The 19,123-nt window shown below is 38.0% G+C and overlaps 1 protein-coding gene across 4 annotated transcripts in view; it reads left to right on the forward strand.

Moving 5' to 3' along the window:
- St18 (ST18 C2H2C-type zinc finger transcription factor) overlaps positions 1 to 10,214 on the forward strand; it is a 67,621-nt gene extending 57,407 nt beyond the window's left edge. For all 4 annotated transcript variants that reach the window (XM_071602003.1, XM_027932853.2, XM_027932852.2 and 1 more), the window contains 3 exons: positions 5,557 to 5,660; positions 7,742 to 7,885; positions 10,074 to 10,214. In XM_071602003.1, coding sequence (XP_071458104.1) covers positions 5,557 to 5,660; positions 7,742 to 7,885; positions 10,074 to 10,214 — 389 coding nt within the window. The remainder of the gene's footprint in view (positions 1 to 5,556; positions 5,661 to 7,741; positions 7,886 to 10,073) is intronic.
- The last annotated feature ends 8,909 nt before the right edge of the window (positions 10,215 to 19,123 follow it).

The raw sequence follows: 19,123 nt of genomic DNA on the forward strand, positions 1-19,123 counted from the left end.
GGGGGCTTGAGTCCCCCACTATTTTCAACATCCAGAAAGTTAGTAGGGGAGCTTTCCTCAATGCTTTGGGTTTCCCTAGGAAATACTCCCCACTCTCAAACACCTGTATGTCTTCAAAATTGGGACAATTTAGTGTGTACTTATTTATATAGCACCTTAATTCGATTAGTATTTAAAGGCTAAGTAGAACAAAGCTACAGGGGAAAAAAAAGTGACTTAAAAATTAATTGAAACTATGGGACAAAGGAAAATCAAAGATAAGAAGGCAAGATAGAGAAAGCCCAAGGATAAAAAAAAAAAAAAAATGTGCTACCCAAGCCATTTCACACTCAGTAAATAAGGATCTCAAATCTGACTCCACTTTTTAGAAGCAAAAGGAGAATATAATCACTAGAAGAACCACACTATAGTAAGTTAATTCAGAGCAAATCTCTTTCTAGAACTGAATGCATGAAGCAGTATTTCCTATGAGTCCTTATTGTGAGAACATAACAGCACCTATTGCCTAAATAGAAATCACAGTGCTGCTCCTAATAAAGATAAAACCAGAACATTAAGCCTGTGGCATTACACCAAATTATGATGAAGCCATAAAAAATAAAAAGAAAAATCAAATTGCAGTAAAATATAAGGTGCGTATGAGTTTAACCTTGCCTACGGTGTTAAACTAAACTAGGTAAAAGTCATTCATTCTATTAGTTGAGTTAGATAATGTTTCAGGAGAATATTGCCAGTTCTCACATGGAAAGCCTATGCCAAAAAGTGTTAACATTTATTTTAAAAGAATTAATTGGTCTTTGGTTCTCCATCCATGCCATAATTATTGTCACACTACTTTTTTAAAGGACCATTATCAGTCCTTGATCGTCAAATTTAGTCATCTGCACAAGAAAGAACACTTGCGCTTGGGCACAAATGAAGTAAAAATTAGGATAGTTGAACCATGTACATATTCTCACACTGAATAGATCCTTCTGGCTCTTCCCATTGTTCCTTTGTGGATATTAAATCTCCTCAGATCTTTAATGACAAATGTGGTAAAATTTACACTTAACTCATTTTTCCCTGAATAGAAAAAGAAGCCAAATTTTAGTCTGTAAAACCAATATAAAAATAAAGTTTGACTCAAGAAATATATTAGAATTTGTTTGAAATATAATTGATTTATTTTGTTTATATATTATGAAAAAATAACCACTAATCCCCCTTGTAAATCATGTACACCTGCTACATATAGGTGTTTGCATCACTCATTAATTACACGTAACACAAAGAACATGTTATTATAAATTACATAATCACTGACTCTGCAAATTAGGAACAGGTTACTACCAAGTAAAATAAGAATTATTGAGTGAAAAAAAAGCAGATTTTTTGCTCTTTCATAGATGGACTGTATATTAACAGCAGGATCATTCAGTAGTCACGTAAAATATTTAGGGGAGAGTTAATATGGTTTTCTTGGTCAGCAGCAGTACCTAGCTAGTCTAACATTTGCCTCTGCTTATAAAGGAACATTAGTGCATAATTTTTATTTGTATTTGCAAAACAAGTTACATATCTGTGAGTAAAGATAACATCACAATAGTGCCTCCTTTATCTTCAGAGGATATGTCCCAAGACCCCTGTGGATCCCTAAAAGTGAGAATAGCATCAAACCCTATATATACACTATTTTTTTCCTACATATACAGTATCTATGATAAACTTTAACTTATAATTAGGCATGGTAAAAGATAAGCAACTAACAATAAAATAGAGCAATTAAAACAATGTATTTTAATAAAAGCTACTTAAAACTTATGAATTATTTCTAGAACCTTCCTTTAATATTTTCAGACTGCAGTTGACCACCAGTAACTGAAGCATCAGAAGTAAAACTGAAAACTTGGGGGGACTACTGTGATTGTGTGTGTGTGTGTGTGTGTGTGTGTGTGATGTCCCATCCCATCATGATACCTATCCCAGAAGCTCCAGATACTTTTTGTTAATAGACATCATCCTAGTATTACCATCTTTATTAAAAGACTTCATAATAGTTTTTCCATTACTATAACAAAATGCCTAAGATAAACAACTAAAAAAAAAGATTTATTTTGGCCCACAGTTTTGGAGGTTCTAGTTCATAGTAAGTTGGCCTATTGCTTTGAGCCTGTGGTAAGGGAGCACATCATGGTGGCACATGTAGAAGAGCAAAAGTACACACCTAATGGCCAGGAAGAAAGGAGAGAAAGAGAAAGGAGCTGGGGTCCCATAATCCCCTTTGAGGGCACACCGCCAGTAACCTAAAGGCTTCCCACAAGGCCCCACCTTGTAAAGTCTTACAGCCTCCCATTAGCATTACCCTGGGGATTAAGCCTTTAACACATGGGTTTTTAGGGGACATTCGAAATCCAAATTATAGCAGTTGTCATTATTAAGATCAGACATCAATAAAACAAAAAGAACCAACAGTCCAAGCTCTCACTTAAATACTATTCATGAAAGCACCCATAACTTAGCCAGTAAACCTTTAATTGTGCTACTGGAAGTTATTGCCCAATACCACTTGCTCCAGCCAAAACAAGCAGACATTATAGATTCTCCCCATCTCTCGCCCCAAACCTCCAACCTCTAATCCATTATGAATCTTGCAAATTCCTACAGATGATACATCCATCTTTGTTCCTGCTCCCCGGCCATGGGACACAGGGCCGTGAGCCTCAGCCAGGACCACAGCAGTAATCTCCTGCTGGCTTCCACTCTGTCCCCCCTCAATCCATTCTCTACTCAAAAACCCAAGTTATGTTCTCCAAGTCAGTCAGATCACACCAACTCCCCTACTTAAAATCTTTCACTAGTCCCATTGCTCCTGGGATAAATCCAAGCTCCTTGGGAGGTCCTCTGTGGGTGGCCCCTCCACTACCTTCACCCTCTTGCAGTCTGGGAGCATCCCCTTCCTGCCCAGGACAACTGTGCACTTCCTGCTGCTTCAGTGCGATGCTCACCTCACAGCTCACTTCTCATTTCCCTGCCTCCCCCTTAGCTCTCAAGTCTCAGATGAGAGAGTCTCCTCCAGTGAGGGTCCTCAGCACACCACCTGCTTCCTTCAGAGCTCCTGCTTTTTGTCTGCCTTACCAGATGTTATATAAGAAATGCCAGTCCCTGAAGTGGAATTTTATTGAAAAAAAAAGACAGAAAGGAAAAACAATATATCAAAGAAATACAGCAATAGAAGTTTTTGTTTGCTCAGATCAGAAAAATTTAAAGTGCCTGTAGCACTCCAAATACCGATTTCATTGAGAATCCACATATTTCAATCCTACCTTCCTTATTCTTACCTGTCACTTGACTGAGAGATGATCTTCTACCAGTGTCCTAGACAGTTCAAGATGGTGCTCAAAAATGAAATAGAGTTCTCCAGATACAGCCTGTCAGCACAGAATAAATCCCATGTCCAGGATACTATAGTGTGGGCCTGGGTAACTCTATTCATTGTTTTGTTTTGGGTTTTTTTGTTTTTGTTTTTGTTTTTATTGTGCAGTTCTGAGGATTGAAATCAGGGCATCATGCTTACTGGGCAAGTGCTTTACCACGGAACTACATTCTCAGCCGTCATTGTTTTCTTAGTAGCTGTGTTAGGCTATTGATTCATTTTCAGATTGATCCAGGTACTAAGATACATGCATCTTAGATGTTGGGTTGTTTGTTTTTTGTTGTTGTTTTTTATTGAATCTCAGAGCCTAGAGTGAGACTAGTCTTGGAACATACTCTTTTCATTGGCCCATTCATCCCCCATTTTTATTTAGGTAGTTAATTTTAATAAAGCACTAATGACCTACAAAAGAGCCACCTGTTTTATCACATTGTATGTTAATGTTTAGGGTTTGCTTTTTTTCTCTTTGCATTATATTATAAAGAGTTATCCACATTGTTTTGGTGGAGGCATACAGCTTGTTTCTAGGTTAGAGTTTTGTGAACAGTACTGCTGTGCATTTCTTGAGCATGCATCCTATTGTGTATGTCCACCTGTCTGTCTTGAGTGCATACCTAGGAATGGAATTGCTGGGTCATGGAGAATATGAACCTTCACCTTTTAAGGTGAGGATTAAGGATTTTACTCCCTTTTCTGTTGCTATAACAAAATACGTGAGACTGGGAAATTTACAAAGAATAGAAGTCTGTTTGCTTCATGGTTCTGGAGACTGAGAAGTTCAAGAGCAGGGCACTGGCACCTCCACAGCATCTGGTGAAAACCTTCATGCTTCATCATAACATAGAAGAGGGCATCACATGGCAAAAAGAACAAGAGCGCTATCATGGGTCTCTTTTTCTCTTCTTACAAAGACACTAATCCTATCCTCATGACTTCATCTATTCCTAATTACCTCCCACAGGTCCCATCTCTAAAAACCATTAAATATGACTTTGGACATTAAGTTTCCAACACAGGAACTTTTAGGGGCACATTGAAGCCATAGCAGTAAGTTATAGACTATCTTCCAAAGTATTCACCCAGGAAGTATAAGAGTCTGGATTTCCACCAAACAAATTGTCAAGCTAAGCCCCATGCATGTAGCCTGCTCTCATGAAACTTCTTATTAAATCTAACTGCCAATGTTTACATTTATCCCTCTTCATTGTCAACACTAATTTAAACTCATTCTTCTGCCCTGGGAAATTACCTTTAATCCTATTGGTGGCATTCATAATATCAACTACCATTCCCCACTTCCCCAATTCATGCTCCTGTGAAATGTTGATGAGAGCCAGGCTGGTGGTGAACACCTGTAAACTCAGTGACCTCCCAGCGACTTATAGGCTGAAGCAGGAGTATCATAAGTTGGAGGACAGCCTGAGCAACTTAACAAGACTGTACCTCAAAATAAAACAATCAAACAAAAAAAGCTGGGTGTGGATCCCAATGGGAGAGCACTTGCCTAACATGTGCAGGGTCCTAGGTTCAGTCCCTAGCACCCCAGCAAAGACAGACAACAAAAAAAAAAGCAATGATGGAGATAATGCCTATCCAGTCAGAGTCTACTCTGATTCAGGGCTTTGCATTTTACTGCTTTCATTCTCACTGCATAATACTCTGCCTGTTTTTCAGAAGAGGAAATAGAAACAAAAAGAAGTTAAATAAGTTGCCCAAATTCAAGGAGAAGAGAACTCACAGGAGTTGGAGGTTAGACCAGCTCCATCTCGGAATTTAAACTTGATGTTATTTAACTTCTGTCAGTGATTACTGAGGTCTCCTTTCACTGTTCTGAAGCCCTGAGTCTTTATATATGAAAAGTGGATGATGCGACATGCCCCACAGTGGGCAGAGAAGTGTAGATGCTAATGTAACTGAGCTGACAGTCTACTTTTCTATTTCCTCTTTTCTTCCTTGCAAAGAATTAAATCCCACGACTCCTCTTAACCACTTTTTCAAAATCCTTCATATGCAGGTTGCGATGAAAATGCTCACACTAAAGTCTCAAGTTTCAATGATCAAATGGCAAATTAGATGTAAAATGATTCACAATTGCCACTACTGCATATTTTCATTTTGAACTAAGTCTGAATTCTTCCCAGGTATAGAAGGTGATGAAGAAATTAGGCATTTGGATGAAGAAATAAAGGAACTAAATGAATCTAACCTTAAAATTGAAGCAGATATGATGAAACTTCAGACTCAGGTAAAAATAAAACAAATTAGTTATCTTTAAAATAATTATAATATTTAGTGGAAGCAAAACATTGATCTTTCTAAGCCTAGAAATATCCTGACATCTTATAGGGAATACGCCGAGACTTTCTTGATTACAGTTATTGTAAAATCCTGAACAGGTGGATCATCCCAGAGCACCATTGATTTGTAACTTTAGGCAAAGTTACACTTTTGCCCCAGTTAAATCAATGCCTTCATAAACAAATAAAGTAGCAGATCATTCTGTAAAGAGTCCTGTAGAGCATGTGGTGCTTCAGAAAAAATCATGAGGGTTAAGTGTCCTTAGGTTTATTTAAAATTAAAATGAAACATCACAACTGCTTAATTTTTCTAGAATATCTCTACATATATAAGTGTCTGTTAGAAACAGGTCTTCCTGAACAAATGCTTTATCCAAAAATCTAAGCAGTTTATCAACTTTTCATTCTCCATAATGCCTGCCCCTGATTAAATTTTTGCAAATGGAAATCAAAAGTTAAGACCAAGATTTTTTAAATATAATAAGTGATGGAATAATAATAATTATTATTATTATATAATTCCCAGAATTCTGTCTTCAGCCTGGCCTTCTCCACAACTTCTCCAGACATCTTCATACTAACTAATAACTGTTACAAGTCAGAAGAAAAAACAATGAGCCCAAGCAGAGGTGGAAAGGTCCTTCCCCCTTCCCTTCTTTCCTCTCCTTTCCTGAAATGCAGGGTTTTATGCCACCATGGTTACAGAGTCTCCCAGTATTCCTCAGCCTAGGTGGCTTAAGACTATCATAATTCATCTGAAATGCCATTTTGGTGTTTTTATGCACTGTGAACACTGCAACAATCTCCCATGATGGCAGTCAGGTCCACAAAAAGCTTAATGCTTTGGTTTGGAAATCACGGGAGCTTCTCATGGGAACCATTAACAAGAAATGCAAAGGCCTCTGTCCTCATGGAGACTGAAATTTAGAAGGGGAAGATAGAAAGTAACAAAAAAAATCATACATGATAAAGTCTGCTGGAAGGAGGGAGGAATGGGTTAAGTGTCTGGATTTCAATATTAAATAGGACAACCAGACCCAGATGGGCCAGATGAGATATGAAGGAATTAACCAAATAGTTATGGAAGAGAATATTTCAGACAGAAAGAAACACCAAGTACCAAGGGCTGGAGATTTGAGAAATAGCAAAGAGGAAATGTGTCTGCAGGTGAGTGAACTGAGCAGACCGAGGGCCACTCACATGGGGCATCATAGGCCATCTTAATGACTTTCTTTATTTTTCTGAATGACTGCAGAACCATTGCAGGTTTTGAGCTAAGGAGTAGCACGGTCTTACTTGGCTTAGATTCTAACTTGCATTTGAAGAGGTTTGTTCTGGTGGCTATGCTGAAAAAGGATCAAGAAGAGACTACATGAGGCTCTAGGCAGACATAGGACCACCCATGAAAAAACCATGCAGTCTGCACAGGTGACAGCAGCATGGCAACAGCCACATGGGTGGGGACAGTGGTCCCATTCTGTAGTCTTAAAGGAGATGCCCAATGGATTCAAGGTTTGAAAGAGAGTCCTGGGGACACCTTGAAGTCTGAGCATCACTGGGATTCCCACCAACTAGAAAGGAGAAGACTAGATAGAGCAGGTTTGGAGGAAATAGCAAATATTTGCTTTGAGGAAAATTGAGTTTGAGATATTTAACATAAAGTCATTAGGAGACACTGGATCTGCAATCCACAGAGAAATCTAGGCTGAAGATATAAGTCTGGGAATTATATTATTATATAATAATTAATATAATTACTTAAGTTATTTATTATGATTAAATATTTATGTGATAATTAATTATTAGTATGATTAAATAATTACTATATGATAATTATACAATTGTTAAGTATTATCATTATAATTATTATTATTCCAACATTTAGAGCAATATGATGGGAATGCAATTTGGAGCACTGCGGTAGTGGCATATGCATTCCTATATTCGGCCGTGCATTTTCCTTCAGAGACAGACCTTTTGTACTCCTCCCAAACTCTACTTCTCGTGTTCCTATATTATTTCCATTTAGATCACATCAATGGAGACCAACTTGAAGACAATAGAGGAAGAGAACAAACTCATAGAACAGAATAATGAAAGTCTGCTAAAGGAACTGGCAGGTCTGAGTCAAGCTCTCATTTCAAGCCTTGCTGACATCCAGCTTCCACAAATGGTAAGTTGAAGACCAAGACTTTGCTGCTCCATTGCAGGTATTGCAGGGACATCATGCAGTTATTCATGGGGCTGCCAGTTAGCAAAGAGATCTGTTAGCAGTCACAGAGATCTCCTGATTACATCAAGGTCTTACTCCCAGTAATCTCCCGTGATGGAAAGATGGTAGATAGGTACATTTAAATTATAGGAAGGCTAAGGATATTCTTAAAGACCAAGTTCATCTAAAGATGAAGGTTTATTCAAAGCTTGTTTTATAATATAATATGAAAGTTAGAGAACAAAACATCTTCACTGAAATATATTTCCAAGTGTAAAATTTCATATCTTACAAAGTCTGAGACCCAGACTTTGCATTATCTGCCCAACTCAAGAATTATTTTAAAAAGTTAAGTTCCCAATAAACTTGTTTCATACGTAAGTATGCAGAACATAATTCAGTTCTCAGACAGCATAAAAACAGAAGTAAGAAAGCATTCTTACTTCCAAAATCTAAACATGTATTTTTAAGTATGCAACTATTTAGAATTCATTAAAAAAAGTTTATTTTACATTTTTATAAATATAAATAAATATTTGGAGGAGATGTATTATTGAATATTTTTAATTTCTTCCAAACTTACATTCCTAGAATAAGTTTTCTAAAATTTCCAATTTTGTATATAAAATGGTTTAAAGATGCAGCAATATAATTAAGAAATATAGTTGGTTTTGCTTAAAATAAAACAAATACCTCAATTTACTCAGCTTTCTAGAATGGAGCCTTCATTTTAATTCCAATGTGTTTCTTGACCTAAAAAATCAATAATACAGTAGTCCAAAGGAAATTTTTTTTTTATTTTTATGGCTACTATTCATATAATTACTGGATATCATTTTAATGTTATTCATCAACATTTATCAACTTCATACTTTAAATTTTAGAATGGCAAAATTTTGCCCTTCTAAAATTTAAATTTTTTTTCTTCAGCCCATGCCATAAAAAAGATAGACATCATACAAGATAACTGATACCTTTGATAATCGCTATACAAAGTACTCCACTGGTAATTCTTTAATATGATCACATCCCTAAGGACTGCCATTGACATTCCCTTTCTGTAGTTGAGGGACTCTTCCATTATTTGATCAAGGTTCCAAAGCCAGCATGAGTCAGGTGGGTCTGGCTTCATGCTAGAACCTTTATCTGCTCTGCCACCCAGAACCTTTTGTTAAGAGAATGGCACAGAAAAGGCAGAAACTAAGAGAGAGCCAAAAATTATGACTAGACAGTATTAATAATCTAGAGCAGTACTTTGCTGAATATGAACAAATACTCTTCAAATTTAGAAAGCTTGCCTTCTAAATAGCAACAACAACAACAATATCATACATCTATAGTACTTAGTCCTTTAAGAGTACTTTCTTCCAAGCACCTTCTGAAGTAAGGTGTATGTCATGCATGGGTCTTTCAAAAGGGGGAAATGGAGGCACCAGCAGTGGCTGAGTTGGATTCCCTTTGTGCCATGAACCTCCTGTCACTCATGCATGCCATTTAGATCTAGTCAGTGTGTACTCTTTGAAGCTTCACATTGGACAAAGGAGACAACAAATAGGATAAAGGTGAATGAATTTCAACTTTGTGAAACTGGTATTCTACCTGAAGAGACAGAGAGATAATAAAATATATTGCAATGTTGCGGCAAAAGAAAAATGGACACAAAGGCATCTGAGGAGAAAGTAGAAATATTTTCCATCCCAACTGGTTGGTAAGCAGTTTGCTCAGATCTTAATTTCTGAAACCCTGGCCCATCACTGTTAAAAGAGCCTACTGGCGCAAGCAAACCTGCCCTCCCAACCTCAAACATCCACCTCCCTCAAGGAGAAGCGTTTTGTGCTGCACAAGTTCCATTGAGGCCACGGCTCCTCCCTAAAGAAATAACCCAGTTTTGAGTTCAGCTCAGCAGTGCACCTTATTTGGCTCCAAACTGACCTGCAATAATGTTTCAAACAATCACATTTCTATAATCCCATAAAGAGGAAACAAATAAGTCCCAATACACACTCAGATCTCTCCATTTTCCCAAACTCCAGTAACTAGGTGAATCCTTGCCTTCCCTCCCAGATCCTGAGTCACTCACCTTCTTTCTTGTTACTTGATCTTCCTTTTGCCTCACAGTGATTGGTTCAATGTGTTTGTCTCCACTTAGGGACCTATCAGTGAGCAGAATTTTGAAGCATATGTAAATACACTCACAGACATGTACAGCAATCTGGAGCGGGACTATTCCCCGGAATGCAAAGCTCTCCTGGAAAGTATCAAACAGGCAGTGAAGGGTATCCATGTGTAGGATCACAGTGCTGCCGGGCAACAGAGATCACCAACAGCAGTCAACTCCAGATGGACCTGTGAAGGGGTTCATGTACTGCTAAGGCTTGGAGGTTGCCATATGCATTTACAACTGCAACATTGCACTAATTTTTCCCCAGCTGACATAAAAAGGAAAGAAAAACTATGATAGACTCTTTGGATTAAAAGCAATGCAGTCAGTGATTAGATCTTATTTATTTTCATATGTTTTTCTTTTATTTCTTCATTGCACTCTTTCTTTTGTAAAGTATATGTAAAATAAATGTGACATTTTTATATTTTATTTATTACTAATCAAAGAGTTTTTTATCTTTTAACTGCATTTTGAAGTCTGCCATATTTTTACAAGTGTGTTTATTAATTTATTTTCTAATAGGACTTAAATAGAAATGCTATTCTCAAATCATCTATCTTGCTGGGTTAAAATGAGAAAACAAAAAAAGTGTGAAAGAAATCCTTGTCTAAGGACTGCACTATGGTTCGAGTTTGATTTTTATTGCACACTTCTTTTTCCCCCTCTTCCACTGGTTTTTGTATTTATAATTGAATTTGCAGTAAGGTGAGCTGCGTGGAAGGAATAAGAAGATAAATGGCGCCCACTGGTGGGGAATCCGCACTCACAGAAGCACAGACACTGGAAAACAGCCTGCTCAGAATTTGTTAGCAATAATTAAATATAGCAATCAGCAAAGTATTCAGCTTGGCTGTGTGGTTTTAGTTCCTATGAATTATTTATTTGAAATGTCTTAAAGAAACATAAGCATTTTTTAGTGATGCAGATTTGTCTGTTTTTCAAGTCATATCACATAGTTGGCAACTCTTATCCTAAGACGAGAAATAATCACTTGATGTGACCAGCCAGGCTTTCCTGCCATATGTTGGTACAATATACAAGTGACAACATTGGTGTAGATTTGTACTTAGCAAATGCAAACACATCCAAATGGAAAATTTTGTAGATACCATATCCCCTGAAATAGCATTTATCTTACTGGGTTTGACTGGAAAGGAATGGAAAATAGAGTAAAATGTGAAAAAAAAATATTACTCCAATCTGAATGATTACTTTGAACACTGGCAACATTGGTACCACCATCCTTAGGAGATAGGATTCGATTTGATAAAAACCTTGCCATTGATACAAAGCATCCACATGCTTTCACACACACAAACACACAGGCAGACTCACACACACAGGCACGCACGCACACACACACTCTCACAGACACCCATCCACACATAAAATTGAGCCCGCGATCTTGAATTTCTGAATGGGTCAGAGTTTAGTAGTTGCTATAGTAAAGGCAATGTCTATTTCAGGGACTGTAAAGTAGTTAAGCATTGTTTCAAAAGTTTTTTTATATTTATTTTTTTTAAGGAAAAGGTATAGACAACCAGCTAAACTGCCTTTTTGATGTGCACACACATTTCATGTGCAGACGTGCCTCAGTGTAAATGTACACATGAACTTAGTGTGGGCTTAATTTTCTGTGCTATAACAAAAGTGTTTACTTTTGATTAGCCTCATGGATATTTAGATTGAATGTGATGGCATTCACAGGCTTGATATATTCCACTCTTGCTAAAGTTACCTGCACAAAAACACGAAAAGTGATATTCCACAGTAATTCCACCTCCATGAAATTGTGGTCATTGTTATGCATCAAGTGGGGCTTCTCTTTGGTTTGGGGTTCATTTGAACTCTTGAATCTTAGTTTAGTGAAGATGAAATGTCTGTTCTTAGGTAGGAAAGGTGTTTATTTAAAAATCAATTTTAAAGAAAAAGCTACCATATGTGCTGTCTATTATAAATGGGACACCAAACAAAATTTTCTATTAAAGTTATGTACTTGCAAACATTTTGCTATACAGTACTTCATAGATGCATACAAATGAGTTCACTTATTACAAAGACAAAAGTTTAATTTGCTAAATATTTTAACAAGTTTGTTATATATTTTATTTAATTTAAAAAGAAATCTCTTACCAACCTATGTATTTATTACTATAATTTACTATGACTTCAGGTTAATTTATTTGTGTTTGCATAGATTGAACAGGATGTTTTTGTGAAGTATGTTGGTATTTATTTGCCTCCTTTGTACTTGATGTGTTTTGTAATGTGCACTGATTTTTTTCTTTTCAACTATGTTAATGATCGATACTGTAAATTGGGTCTTTTGTAAACAACAAAATGGCAATGATGTATGCATTTTTTTTAATTTGAGGTAGTTTGTTTGTATCCTGTTTCTCCAAACAATTAATATTTCTTACATCAAAGCAACAAAATTGTGTTCAGTGCTGTACATTTGGTGTATGGTAGGAAATAAAAATTGATAATGAGTTTGGCTGTGATCATTTTCAGGCTACTATATGGCTACTACATAGAGACCTATGTTAACCTCCCACAAAGCCCTCAGTTCCAGAAGGAGCCCTAATGAGGTAGATGTGCCCCCGTCTGTGAGTAGTTCAACTGTACTTTTGTTCTGACAGCTGGTCTGCTTGGCTTAGGTTTTTACCCCAAGTAAGGAGGACTTTTGGCCAGTGGGCGACTTGTCACCATCTTGGTGTGGCATGTTCTCCAGAACAGAGATGCCTTGGACACAATGACACCTTCACTAGCATGAGTTCACCCAGATTCAGTGAGCACAAAGATACAAGCTCCACCCTTCTGATCCCTTTTTATTTTTTGTTTTGAAACGGGGTTTCACTAAGTTGCTTAGGCCTCACTAAATTGCTGAAGCTGACCTTGAAGTAGAGATCCTCCTGCCTCAGCCTCCTGAGTCCCTGGGATTACAGGTGTATACCACTGTACCTGGAGAGCTGGTTGAACTATTAAAGAAAAGTGATAATTCTTGACAACCCCTATTTTCTTGTGTGTTTTTTCTCACCTAATGTCAAACAGCCAACCTAACTTAATTTTCTAGTTTCTGCCCAGATATACACCTCTCTGGGACTAGTTATCACTTATATGCAAAATGGTTTAGGTCCCCACAGGAAAGCCAGGGCTGTATTGGGTAGACCTTTATATAACAAGGGTTGGCACATGACAGTTAATAAACAGCATAGCTTTCTTTTAGTCACCAAGTTAACTTGTACAAGATATGCAAGTGATATAGCCTTTGAAAATGAACCACAAGATGAAAATCTGCTCAGCCAGGTTCTTAGCTTCCCCTTTGCTGAGTTACATTTTTACATCTCACCCTGAGTATGATTTTTTTTTTAATGTTTATTTATTTAGTTCTCGGTGGACACAACATCTTTGTTTGTATGTGGTGCTGAGGATCGAACCCGGGCCGCACGCATGACAGGCGAGCGCGCTATCGCTTGAGCCACATCCCCAGCCCAGCCACATCCCCAGCCCCTGAGTATGATTTTATATCAGTGAGTAGTGCTGGCAACATTTCATAAGAGGAGTGCCCTTGCTATGGGAAATAAGGAAGGCATGATGAGTAGGATTCACCCAATCACACAACAGATGTTCAATGAGATGCACGCTGATGCCAGGCCTACTTCCTGACTTCCCTGTGATTTCAGCCTAAGGGGTAGGGAACGAGGAGATAAGCAAAAGGCATTATGATTGTGATATACGTGAGCTCCTATGGAAGTAGTGCAAGGGTTTCCTAGCACTGTGATTTCCTGAGAAAAGTCCTGGTTCCAGATTAGTAGGGAACATTTGAGAAAAGTCATTGTAGAAAGCAGGAACCTCATGCACCAAAACAAAGCAGTGTGATAAAACATGGAAGGAGCTGCTGAACATATTTAAAATAGCAAAGGGAAAAAAAAAAGGGAGGGTTAGAAATGAGAAGAAAGGTAGCAAAAAGCCCAGGTAAGTGGGAGAGGGGGTTGTATAAACTGCCTGGCTTCAGAGTTCAAATATCTGCAAACAGATGTCAGCATGCTAAAGAAAGCCTTAAGATCAGGTCTGGGAGGTAGCTCCGTGGTAGAGCACTGCCTAATGTGTGTGAGACCTGGGGTTCGCCTTCCAATACCTCTCTCATCACCTCCCCCTAAAAAAATAGAAGAGTTAAAATCAGAGAATGTTAGGATTCGTATGTCTGTTATAGACAATTTGGTCCATGAATTCAAACCATTAACATTCCTAAAGTTGTGTTCAGTGCTGTATATTTGGGGCATAATAAGAATAACAATTTTTTTCTTAATCATTTTGAAATGATATGAAAATCCTGGGGTCTTCAGACATAGGACTAAAATGCTCCTATTGGAATCAAAAATCCTGAATGAAAAGAAAGGGGTGAATGATTCCTTGATCTACCCCATTAGAAAAAGTTTTAATTAACTTGTTCTGGTCCATAAATATTTTATTAATATTCATAAAAACTAATGTTTTCCTATGTCTCTTTCCACACATTACATCCATTTGATGGTAGTCTGGGAGCAGTACCCTGCTATTTCCTCTCATTATTCAGCAGATAATTATAAAGTAAGCAGATTTAATTGGCTAATAACTATCTACACTGTCAGACACAATCAATGATGCTTTGTAGACTTCATCTCACAAAATCCTCAAATTTGTGGAGTTGATATTACTACACTCAATTAACTGATGAGGAAACTGTTAGAAAAAAAAAGTTAGCAACTTGCCCCAGACTATAAAACTAGAAAAACGTGCAGACAAAATTCGACCTCATGTTCATTCAATTGAAAAGCAAACCACAGCTTCTTTCCCCTGCTTTTAGGAAAACTGTAGTACTGCGTATAGTTTTACTATGGTCAGGATAATGGCAGAACTCATCTGGCCTGCATTTTCAGAAATGAGCGAGTAGACTTCTGGACCTAGTGGCTTTAGGTTCTGTGCCAGATATTGTCTCATCTGGAGAAAGAAAGAATTTGGTGAGATTAAGTGGTGTGCTAGGACCCTCATATATCCCAGTGAATCTATGCCTATCTGCTAATATTAAGTTCCTGCCTAAATTCTCTCTTCTAGGCTTCATAGCTTCATTGCAATGGAATTATTATGATCAGTGTTAAACTGATAGAAACTGAAGCTTAAGAAGAACAAAGAATTTGCTTTATGCCCTAGAAAAATAAGTACCAAGAGCAAAATTCTGCTTAATTCTTACCCAAAGATGAGCTCCTGTCCTTCAGACTCTATTCCTGCCTCCAGCCAACTCCTCTCAGGCTGACCGATGTCCCAGCCTGCCTTGTTAATCATGGAGTCATTGGGCAGGAGATGGTCTTTCCATCAACACTTCAGAAAAAGTTGTTCAAAGAAGTATCATTTTCACATTTAGACCACGCTATCTTAAATGTATTTTTCTTGTAAAGACGTATCATAAAAATGTGATGCCTTCATAATTTATTTGATGAATTGGGATTGAATATTTTAATATGCATTGCAAAATGGCCCAAAATAAGAAAAATGTAAATAATTCATTTTTCAGGTTCTTTCTAGAGCAAAACAACATAATTATTTTGTTCTGTCATTAGCTGCTTTGTGTATGACAGTTTGGGATTGCCCCCAAAAAATTAAAGGACACTTTCCAGTGACCTTTACCAGCTATTAAATATTTTAAGACATAAAGAGAATGTAAAGATCCCTGCTCTTAAGAAATAGCAGCTGTTTTAGTAGAGTTTTCCACTCAGATATGTATTATCATATGTAAAAGTAGTCATTTTCTTTCTGAGTGATTGCCTTTTTCAGTTTTAAATGAAATCCTTTGGATTTATAGGCTAGCTATTTTAAAGTACAAATGGGATATGTCACTCTAATAATGCTTTTAAAGAATCAAACTTTCAACTCTTAAAAAATCCTTGTAAATAGACTAATGCACTTGAATTTCAAAAACATGGAAGAGAACTTTCGCATCTGGTGCCTCATCAAAGACCTCAGGACCAGAATCATCCACATCCACACACCTGTCTGTGTACATGGGCCATGGTTGACTGTCTCTGGGCAAACAGTGACTATTGGATTGGCTCTATCAACATGAGCTCACTATTCCAGGAAATTCTTGTCCAGGAAGGAAAATTGAAAATACCTTCATTATATTTGTTCCAGGAACTTCCTAACAATCCACTTATCTGAACTAGATAGAACTGAAACTACTAGTCCCAAATAAATACATTGGGAGAGCAGACAGCATTAAATAATTGTTTTCTCTTGAAGACTTACTTTGTCTTTTTTTTTTTCTTTTGTCCTGAGGATTGAACCCAAGGGCATTCTACCACTGAGCTACATCCGCAGCCCTTTTTAGTTTTTGTTTTGAGACAGATCTTGCTAAGTCACCAAGGCTGACCTCAAACTTATAATCCTCAAATTTATAATGCCCCTGCTTCAGCATTCCTAGCCTCTAGATTTACAGATATGCACCACCACATCCACACCCCTACCTTTTAGTTTTGAGGTGGTATATCCCAAATTAGAAAACATCTAATTGTCTAATCTGGGAATTATAAGGGTTTTTTCAGTCATACTATAGATTCATGAATGTATCACATGTGCCAGCACAACTTAAAAATCTTCTCATTTTTGCATTTTTTATAATTACCCATCTACATAACCAAGTTTGAGTGTAAAAGATCACTGTAGTGAAGCTGGTTGCTGTGATGCATTCCTATAATCCCAGAAATTCAGGAGGCTGAGGCAGGAGGATTGTAAATTCAAAGTCAGCCCTAGCAATTTAGGCCCTAAGCAAGACCCTATCTCAAAATCAAAAGGGCTGGGAATGTGGCTCAGTGGTTAAGTGCCTCTGGATTCACCTCCTATACCAAAAACAAAACAACAACAAAAAGATCACTATAGTGAGATCCTGTCTCAAAATAAAAAGGGCTGGGGATGTAGCTCAGTAATACAATGGTAGAGTGTCCCCAAGTTCGATCCCCAGTATTAAAAAAAAAAAATCACTCTAATATTGGAATGATTTTTTTTTAGCATGAATTTCTGTGCAATACTGAATGAGAAAAACCTATTTGAAATTGGAAAACTGAAAGAATATTTTAAGGAAAGAGCCAAATGAAGGTAACACAGGTTTATTTGGGATAAACCTTTAGAGTGAGGCCCAGTGAAGCCTGACACAGACTGGGATCAGTACAGGGGAATGAGGAAGGGGGAATTTTTTTGGTTAGGCCTTTGTTAGGGAATTGTCAGAGAAGAGTCTTCATAGTGTCACCTTCATAAGAAACCAGGTGTCTTTCAGGATTGCAGCCCCAGATAACAATTTCCTTTCTCATGATGATTGAGTATTGGTTAGGGTTAGGTCAGGCTGGAAGGTGACTCTTAGACTAAGGATATATTTCAAAATGGCCTTGCCTGTGTCAAGTTCTTCCTAACAATTATCAGGAGAGTCCCTTCCCTTTAAGCAACAGCAATCTTCTGTTAAGGAAAGTGAGTCTATGTCTGCTGCAGTAACGCATGCACAATCCTGACAATCTTAGAAGCTTCTAGAAGGGGAAGACAAACCTGGGATATTTACAGTTTGAAGGTTTTATTTTCTGACAAGCCTTTCAATGGCAAGACTAGGCAAGGTTTGTTTTGTTTATTCATTTGTTCACTTGTTTGTTGAGAAAAAAATAAAAAGAAGTTTAATTGCTTTGCTAGCAAAGGAGAAGCCCAGGGGACTCCTGTCCCAGAGGCTGTGATTGTGCCCCTTAAGGAGAACAGGTTTTTCTAAAGAGGTGATTCAAAGGCTGTTACATTCCAGGTGTCCCTGTCCACAGTTGTAATTCACTTGTTAATTTGGGAGATAGATAGCCATTTCTGCCACTCTTGGTGGTGCACGCCTGTCATCTTGACAACTTAGCAAGGCCCCAAGCAATTTCATGAGATCCTGTCTCAAAATAAATAATAAAAAGGGCTGGGGATGTGGCTTGGGTGAGACTGGTCTTGAAAATCAGGATCAGGTCTTCATTTTCCCAGTGTTGAAGACTGAACACCCCAGAAACGCTGAGGCAAGAGGAAAATTTTATTTAAAGGATAGAAGTGGGGCCGGGGGTGTGGGGGGGGTCTCCTCTGGAGAGGAGGGTCAGGAGCTGGTGACAGCGAAAATGGCAGTGTCTTGCCCCTTTTATAGATTTCAGGTTTCCTTTCTTCTCAGGTCTCCTCCTCCTCTTATCCTGCCTACATGACCAAAAGTGACTAAAAGGGCAGGAAGAGAGCCATCCAGGGGGTGATGGCTTGTGCTGGGAAATGTGATCTTCCCCCTCCTCTGGAGGTTGCTAGCCACAGGTTGGTAGGGAGTGCTATCTACCCATTTCCTTTTCTGTGATAATCAGCTACCTATCCTTTTCCCTGGGTTCAATTCATGGGTTCAATCCCTGGTACAAAAAATAGAGAAGCATTTCTTAGATCTCCCAGTGGTATCCCGCAAGTCTGAATTACGTCTTTCCTGTGTTGGGTGTGTGCTCAAGGACAGGATAACTCTGCCTAGGGTGGGGAAGAAAGGAAATCCTGCCTGCTCCCCGAACCTCCCAAGATTAGGGAGGGGAAGATTAGGAAGAGGGAGACAGAGAAGAAGAGAAAGAAACATATCCATTTTTAAAATAAGTCACAGTGGCAGAGCAGCTACTATATCCAAAGCATGAGGTGGACCATTGTTACTTTTCCCTGTTGTCAATTTCTACATTCCATTTCTATGGAAAACTGGATGAGGACATCTCCAAGCGGTTACCTACAGAGAGAGGACAAAGTTGAAAGAAGTTACCCAAAGTCCTTGTTCTCTATCAGGTGGGGCATGGAGATAAGGGTATTCAGCATCAGGGCAGGTCGGGGTAGAGAAGGTTTATGATGAAGTCATTTACAACTGCTTGTCACAGGTTCAAAGGTGATCTCTGAAGGAAGCTTTAGAAAGTAAACAGCTATTTGATACTTTCTACTGGAAGCTGAAGGGTCTGAGGTCCATGTTAGTGGATTTTCAGGAAGCTCCTGAA

Source organism: Marmota flaviventris, chromosome 15 (assembly GCF_047511675.1).
Source record: "Marmota flaviventris isolate mMarFla1 chromosome 15, mMarFla1.hap1, whole genome shotgun sequence".
Lineage (NCBI taxonomy): Eukaryota > Metazoa > Chordata > Mammalia > Rodentia > Sciuridae > Marmota > Marmota flaviventris.